The following is an 8,198-nucleotide window of genomic DNA, read 5'->3' as shown; positions in this document are numbered from 1 at the left end:
GTGGGATGACCTTTGGCCCCCAGGGTGTTTCATCTCTGTTCCAGGCCTCCCCAGGATAGGCCTGTGGTCAGCTGCTTTCTCTCTCCCCTCAATAGGACTCAGACTAGAGACAAGGGGCGGTCTTACTCCTAAACACACACATATATATATATAACATGACCCGCAATCAATTCACACCTTAACACATGTGTTGCACGTTTTTCGTCATAATATTGTTTTGAATGTTCGTTTTAGGACTGATGCCCAACTGAGCGTTGTACTCAATGCAGGCTCAATAGGTTCTGACGGAGATTTAATCTAAAGTGCATTACTGTGGCTTGGAAACATGACGACATTTCATTGCTCTCTATTTCTGATGGAATTCGCTAGCTAGCATTGCTAGCTATTTCTGACCAACTTTTATAGCTAACGTTAGCATTGCTAGATATTTCTGACCAACTTTTATAGCTAACGTTAGCATTGCTAGATATTTCTGACCAACTTTTATAGCTAACGTTAGCATTGCTAGATATTTCTGACCAAAATTTTATTTTCTTCTTTTTCTTTTCATGGCAACATTGCAATCTCTCTAAAGTAATAACGATGGCAGAGTTGCTCTCTCCTAATTATTTGTCTACTTTAGCAACGTCATCATATTTCTAGGCCACTGTGGTGTATATTTGACAAAACAGTCATTAGCCCCTGTTCAGAAAAACTTGGCATTAACCAAGTAGATATATTGTGTATTGTTCCCAGTGTCTTGATGAACTTGTCAGAGGCAGTAACTAAGACCTAGATTCTTTTTTATGGAGTGTCATAAACCAAAAGACCCAAACCGCAACGAGGCTGATGAATGTGGAGAGAGGGCCAACATAGCAGAACACACAACCCTCCCTACAGTTAACCCAGCAGCCCCCACCCTAACTATCAACATAGCCAACACACACACACACACACACACACACACACACACACACACACACACACACACACACACACACACACACACACACACACACACACACACACACACACACACACACACACACACACACCCTGAATATGACCACCACAGAGACCACTCTTCCAATCCCTGCCTATAGCTATACCCCCCTTGCCTCGTATCACACACTGTTGGTGTCACAACCTACTTCCCCCGACTTCAATAGCTGGCCCCCTCCCCAACCCTCCACGACCAGTCTGACCCTCTCCTGCTGGGTGAGGTACGCAGGCACTGTCTGCAGCTCTGTGGGCCCTGTGGAGGGAGATCTGGCTAGCGTCCTGCTTTAAATGGGTCCTTTCACCACATACAGGCCTTTTACACAGAGCCTCACACCAGGGCGGCAAGGGCCCCGCAGGGCAGCTGCATGCTGGAGCACAACCCTGGGCCCCTGAGTCCACAGCTTGGAGCTCTGAGCCTGGAGCCAGAGTACTGAACGTTGCTGAGGGCTACAGCCTGCTGTCTCTTTCTGTGTAAGGGAGGGAGAGAGGCAGAGAGACTGAGATGACGCCGAGAGAGAGAGATAGAGAAAAAGAGTTCGACTGAGAGAGAGAGAGTGAGAGTGAAAGAGACCGGTGATAAAGATACCACTGTGTTCATAGACTGGGCACAATAAGACAGTATAAGGTATTAAATACGGTCAAATACATGGAGAAACGGACAGAGTAGTTGGCGCTGCCACGGGCACAATATGCCAGCTCTACAATACTGTGAGTAGACAGAAGCAGCAAAATTAATGGGAGTCAATGGGAGTCAATGGGAGTCACATCAGCATAAGGTCAGAGTTTTCTAACACAGACCAGACAGCCTCATCTGAATACTGGCTGCTGAAGGAGAGAGTACGCAGAGCAAAACCAGGGTGACTGATACCCAGTCAACTCATCCGTCAAAGCCTGTGTGTGTGTGTGTGTGTGTGTGTGTGTGTGTGTGTGTGTGTGTGTGTGTGTGTGTGTGTGTGTGTGTGTGTGTGTGTGTGTGTGTGTGTGTGTGTGTGTGTGTGTGTGTGTGTGTGTGTGTGTGTGCGTGCGTGCGTGCGTGCGTGCGTGCGTGCGTGCGTGCGTGCGTGCGTGCGTGCGTGCGTGCGTGCGTGCGTGCGTGCGTGCGTGCGTGCGTGCGTGCGTGCGTGCGTGCGTGCGTGCGTGCGTGCGTGCGTGCGTGCGTGCGTGCGTGCGTGCGTGCGTGCGTGCGTGCGTGTGTGTGTGTGTGTGTGTGTGTGTGTGCGTGTGTGTGTGTTTGTGCGTGCATGTGTGTGTTATGCAGTGGGGTCTTACCTCTCCACGGTGGCCCACGTACACATAGGCACACATGGGCTGGAAGGCACCCGTACCACAGGCCAGCAGGTGGGTGCGGTTATAGGGCTGCAGCAGGCGCACAAAGTTGCCACACTCCGTCTGTGAACACAGACACACACACACACACACACACACACACACACACACACACACACACACACACAGGTTAAATACATCTAAATGCATAGTACAACAGTAAACTGTCAACCAATTTCGGACTATTTTACTTGTGGGGTTTGTGTAGAACAACCCATTTTTTAAACAAAGACCATTGATTCTACATATTAGCAATAAGGGCCGTGAACAAGAGTTAAAAAGATGGAATACAATAAACTTCAAGAAGCACTGGGCTTTTCAGATCTTTCCCACAGAGATCAGAGAGAAGAGAGAGAGGAGGAGAGGGGAGAGAGAAGAGAATAGAGAGGGAGAATGAGAGAGGGATTATAGAGACAGAGGAAACTAGAGATCTGGAGGGAGAATGAGAGAGGGACGAGAGGAAGAGGGATGCGAGAGAGGAAGAGAGAATTATAGAGCCCTACAGGAAGAGCAGGGCACAGCTGTATCCTGTTCTTGACGAATCACAATTGGAGCTGAGTAGTGGTGTCAAGATGACCAACAGGAAACCAGCCAAGAGTGTCACTGCCCTAGGGTGACAGGGTCAAACTTGTCCACTAAGCCACGGAGTGTGTGCGCGCGCGTGTGTGTGTGCGTGTACGTGTGCGTGTGCGTTTCTCCAGAAGACTGCCGGCCAGTCAAGCCTGCTGGGATTGCTTCCTGAAGTACTTGAGAAGAGCCATATAAGGACTGGAACACGCCATCTCCGTGACAGAAGCCAAATCATTTCCAGAGATATGGGGTCTATTACTCATTACAGAGAGGCTTCTCCAACTCCAACAAGATGGGTGCTGTGTTCGCGACTATGGTGTATTCCACATAAACAACACAACACACATTCAGCGTGTTCTCCATTGGGTGAATGCATTCCCATTTGGCTACTATTATAACATACTGTATATTGTTTACTAATGAGTTAGACAAGTATTAGTCCATAATATTGAGTGTGTAACAGACAGGCGGGGTGGTAGGTTAATACCATCGGGTTTAAGATGTTTATACTGAGGGAGGGAGCCATCTTTGAAGAGCTGTTTTCAGTGTAAACAGCATGCGGTCACTGGAAAGCAGTCTGCACTGTTAACACTGACAGAAAATAAAGACCATCGTTGATGGATATACACTCACAGGGCCGTAACCAGGTTCTGAGTTTTAGTGAGGTCCGGACAACTCTAAAATGCTATTTAGAGAACAGAAAAAACAAGCAAAATGTCCCCAGCCATTATCACAATGTCTGCTGTAGCTCCATTCACCTCAGTCAATCTACAAACACATAGCCTATTAGCTATACAATTAGCCGCTACACATTAACTCATATTAACTCAGCACCGGGATTAAAACCTAGAATTTAATATGTACAGAGGGATTTGTTAGTAGAAAAAGTATTTAATTAATGAAAAGTAAACAAATTAATTTGCTTTACAGATTTTTTTGTTGTTGTTGCGGTTTCACAGCTAATTTCCTGCAATGGTACACGTTTTACCATGGGGTGGGGCGACATCGTTGCAGTTTTAAAGCAAATTTCCTTGTAATTCTACACGTTTTGCCATGACTTATGCCAAGTTAATATGATATCTGAATAAGAGTGACTAACAAAATCGATGGGGGCCCCCTGGAGGTCAGGGCCCCTGGGCAGGTGCCCTGCATGCCCGGTTGGTAATTTGTCCATGATAACTACAAGTGTAGATAGCTGACTAGACTAACTAGACTAATCTACCAATCTAAAAATGTTTTACTGACATGGGCCAATTGACTGACTGTCAGTGAGAAGCATATAACAGCAGGAAAATTGCCGACGCAAAAAAATAAGTTTTGAAATGGTACCTTGTGTTTATATTACTATTGAATCAACAGTCAGTTGAGACCCCAACTGAGTACCTACATTTAAAAACATATATATGTACGTATAGGTCCGGACCTCGGTGTCCTCATATGTAGTTAAGGACAGGAACACTCACACACAGGCGTGCACAGAGAGAGACACACACCCAAACACCCACACACAGAGGCATTTCAAAGCTGTTTTGGAAACAGCAGGATCCTTCAGTCTGTCCAAGTCTCCGTGGTCCACACAGCTGGAGCTTCATAAAGAAGAGGGTCAGATGACAACACAAGGGATGTGAACGTCGATAACTGAGACGGACACACACGACGATAACCACGGCTACACCAGATTCCCACACAGGCCCTGAGATACGAGCTTAGACATACGCACAATCAGACGTGCTCAACTCCTGAAGTTGAGTTGAAAGAAAACGTGCCTTTAGGCACTGTAGCCCAGCAGTAGTTGTTGATACCAGTAAGCTCAGACATACTGTAAGCCTGGAGCGATCCACAGTGTCAGTCTTGGGAATTTGTCTTAGGTATCAGAGCACTGGGGTGACAGTTGCTTATTGGTTTGTAGATAATTAAGTCACTTCCTAAATTGTACCCATGTAGGTAAGGCTGTACCCCCGAGTGGCACAGCGGTCTAAGGCACTGCAGCTCAGTGCTAGAGGCATCACTACAGACACCCTGGTTCGAATCCAGGCTGTATCACAACCGGCTGTGATTGGGAGTCCCATAGGGCGGCGCACAATTGGCCCAGCGCTGTCCGGGTTTGGCCGGTGTAGGCTGTCATTGTAAATAAGAATTTGTTCTTAACTGACTTACCTAGTTAAATTAAGGTTAAATACAAATACCTATTAATGAACATAGTGGAATCTTTTCTGTGGCAGTGCTGGATAATGCCAGGGCACTTTGCCAAATGGCGCCAAGCTGAGTTTCCAGATCCCTCAAGCATGAAGTCTCTGAGTCTCACAAAGTTCTTCAGAAGTATCCTACAATGCTTCAAATGTTCAAATCTCTCTCCCACTCGGACTAACAATTCTCCCAAACCCACAGCACTGTAGTCCCTGCTTTGTGATTAGCTGGTTACTTCCTGCTGTGGGAGGGGCTATGGGGGATTCACAGCTCCAATCCAGATGTTTTGGTCATTAGTGAGAAGTGGTTTTAAGGAAGAGTGTTTTGAACACCGATGTTAACCTTCCTGGTTGTAACCTTTTTCGGCAAGACAGATCTTCCAAAGGTGGTGGAGTGGCAATCTTTACCAGGGAACACCTTCAGTGCTTGGTTGTCTCCACCAAGTCTGTCCCCAAACATTTTGATTTGCTGGTTTAAAGCATTAAACTTTCAAATAGCTCTTTGTTGACTGTTGCTGGGTGTTATCGTCCTCCATCAGCTCCGGCCTGTACCCTACCTGCCCTAAGCTCTCACCTGGCCCCTTACACTAAGTCTGAATTTGTCCTGCTAGGTGACCTAAACTGGGACATGCTTAAACCACCTGACCAAGTCCTAAAGCAATGGGACTCCCTAAAGCTTTCTCAGATTATTACCAATCCCACAAGATATGACTCAAAACACCCAGAAAAGGCTACTCTCCTTGATGTTATCCTCACAAATAATCCTGATAGGTATCAGTCTGGTATTTTCTGTAATGACCTTAGTGATCACTGTTTTACAGTCTGTGTTCGTAATGGCTGCTCAGTGAAACGACATATCCTGATTTGTCATAGACTCTTGCTAAAAAACTTTCATGAACAAGCCTTCCTTCATGACCTGGTGTCTGTAAATTGGTATAGAATCAGCTTAATCCCCTCTGTTGAAGACGCATGGACCTTCTTTTTTGATATTTTCAGTTGTATTGTTATAAAGACAATAATAAAGAAAAATGAGAATATAAAACAAGTTCAGCCCCTGGTTCGACCGTGATCTTGCAGAGTTACTCCACCTCAAGAATTCCATTTGGCGAAAAGCTCGGCACACGCATACTCAGACTGCCTCTCACTCAGGCAAATGAGAAATAAGTGCACTCAGGCTATCCGGAAGGCCAAAGTTAGTTACTTTAAGGAGCAGTTCTCTCTCCGTGGGTCTAAGCCCAAGAAGTTCTGGAAAACGGTTAAAGACCTGGAGAATAAACCCTCCTCCTCACAGCTGCCCATGTCCCTTAATGTTGGTGATGTGGTTGTTACTGACGAGGAGCACATGGCTGAGTTCTTTAATCACCACTTCATTAAGTCAGGATTCCTATTTGACTCAGCCATGCCTCCTTGCCTGTTCAACATTTCCTCATCTCCCACACCTTCTAATGTGACTAGCCCCGATGCTCCTCCCTCTTTTTCCCCTGCCCCGCTACAAAGTTTCTCCCTGCAAGCGGTCACTGAGTCCGAGGTGCTAAAGAAGCTCCTTAAATTTTACCCCCAAAAAACATCTGGGTCAGATGGTTTAGACCCTTTCTTCTTTAAGGTTGCTGCCACTATCATCGCCAAGCCTGTCTCTGACCTTTTTAACCTGTCTCTCCTCTCTGGGGAGGTTCCCATTGCTTGGAAGGCAGCCACGGTGCATCCTTTATTTAAAGGGGTAGATCAAGCAGATCCTAACTGTTATAGGCCAATTTCTATTTTGCTCTGTTTATCAAAAGTGTTGAAAAAACTTGTCAATAATCAACTGACTGGCTTTCTTGATGTCTATAGTATTCTCTCTGGTATGCAATCTGGTTTCCGCTCAGGTTTTGGATGTGTCACTGCAATCTTAAAGGTCTTCAAGGATGTCACCATTGCCCTTGATTCTAAGCAATGTTGTGCTGCTATTTTTATTGACTTGGCCAAAGCTTTTGATACGGTAGACCATTCCATATGTTTGAGGAATTTTAATTATGGGATTTCTGTTGTTTTCAATTTGGCGCCCTGCAATTCACTGGCTGTTGTCAAGGTGGGACGCTTGCGTCAAAGGTCATGTGGTTTGGTAAGAAGAATGCCCCTCTCACCACAGGTGGGATTACTACCTCTGAGGGTTTAGAGCTTGAGGTAGTCACCTCATACAAGTACTAGGGAGTATGGCTAGATGGTACACTGTCCTTCTCTCAGCACATATCAAAGATGCAGGCTAAGGTTAAATCTAGACTTGGTTTCCTCTATCGTAATCGCTCCCTCTTTCACTCCAGCTGCCAAACTAATCCTGATTCAGATGACCATCCTATCCATGCTAGATTACGGAGACGTAATTTATAGATCAGCAGGTAAGGGTGCTCTCGAGCAGCTAGATGTTCTTTACCATTCAGCCATCAGATTTGCCACCAATTATCATGTATTGTTGTTTCTACCTTCTTGCCCTTTGTGCTGTTGTCTGTGCCCAATAATGTTTGTACCATGTTTTGTGCTGCTGCCATGTTGTGTTGCTACCATGTTGCTGTCATGTTGTGTTGCTACCATGCTGTGTTGTCATGTTTTGCTGCCCTGCTATGTTGTTGTCTTATGTCTCTCTTTATGTAGTGTTGTGGTGTCTCTCTTGTCGTGATGTGTGTTTTGTCCTATATATTTTTTAAATGTATTTTATCCCAGCCCCCGTCCCCGCAGGAGGCCTTTTGCCTTTTGGTAGGCCGTCATTGTAAATAAGAATTTGTTCTTAACTAACTTGCCTAGTTAAATAAAGGTTAAATAAAAATAAAATACTAAAACGGGACATCTGTGTCTGCTGGGGAGGGTTAATGAAATTAGGGGTCATGGGGTTGCAACCTGTGAGGAAGGCCATCATAAAGCAAACACTTTAGGTGTTAGTCAGGGGTCAACTAGCGGGGTCACATAGCACCATTAGACAGCCGGTTCCCCTCCATTAGCCAGTTAATAAAATACCCTCACACACTTGCACGTACGCACGCCTCTAACTCCCATCCTCATCCTCCATCCCCCCACAGTCAATGGAAGGTAGTAGTATGCACATCCTACAGCTCCAAGCCACAAACACATACTGTATAAGCAGTGCTTAATTTATTCATCGGG

At 45.8% G+C, this 8,198-nt stretch overlaps 1 protein-coding gene across 1 annotated transcript in view; it reads right to left on the bottom strand.

The window, feature by feature from the left end:
* The window catches only part of LOC139557063 (semaphorin-3G-like), a 64,056-nt gene that overhangs the window by 17,372 nt on the left and 38,486 nt on the right, over positions 1-8,198 (bottom strand). Inside the window, exon 4 of the mRNA XM_071371390.1 lies at positions 2,251-2,370. Within this exon, the coding sequence (XP_071227491.1) occupies positions 2,251-2,370 (120 nt within the window). The remainder of the gene's footprint in view (positions 1-2,250; positions 2,371-8,198) is intronic.

Source organism: Salvelinus alpinus, chromosome 28 (genome assembly GCF_045679555.1).
Source record: "Salvelinus alpinus chromosome 28, SLU_Salpinus.1, whole genome shotgun sequence".
NCBI classification, from domain to species: Eukaryota; Metazoa; Chordata; class Actinopteri; order Salmoniformes; family Salmonidae; genus Salvelinus; species Salvelinus alpinus.
The sequence above is the reverse complement of the archived record's forward strand: the minus strand, read 5'-3'. Positions and strand labels throughout refer to the sequence as shown.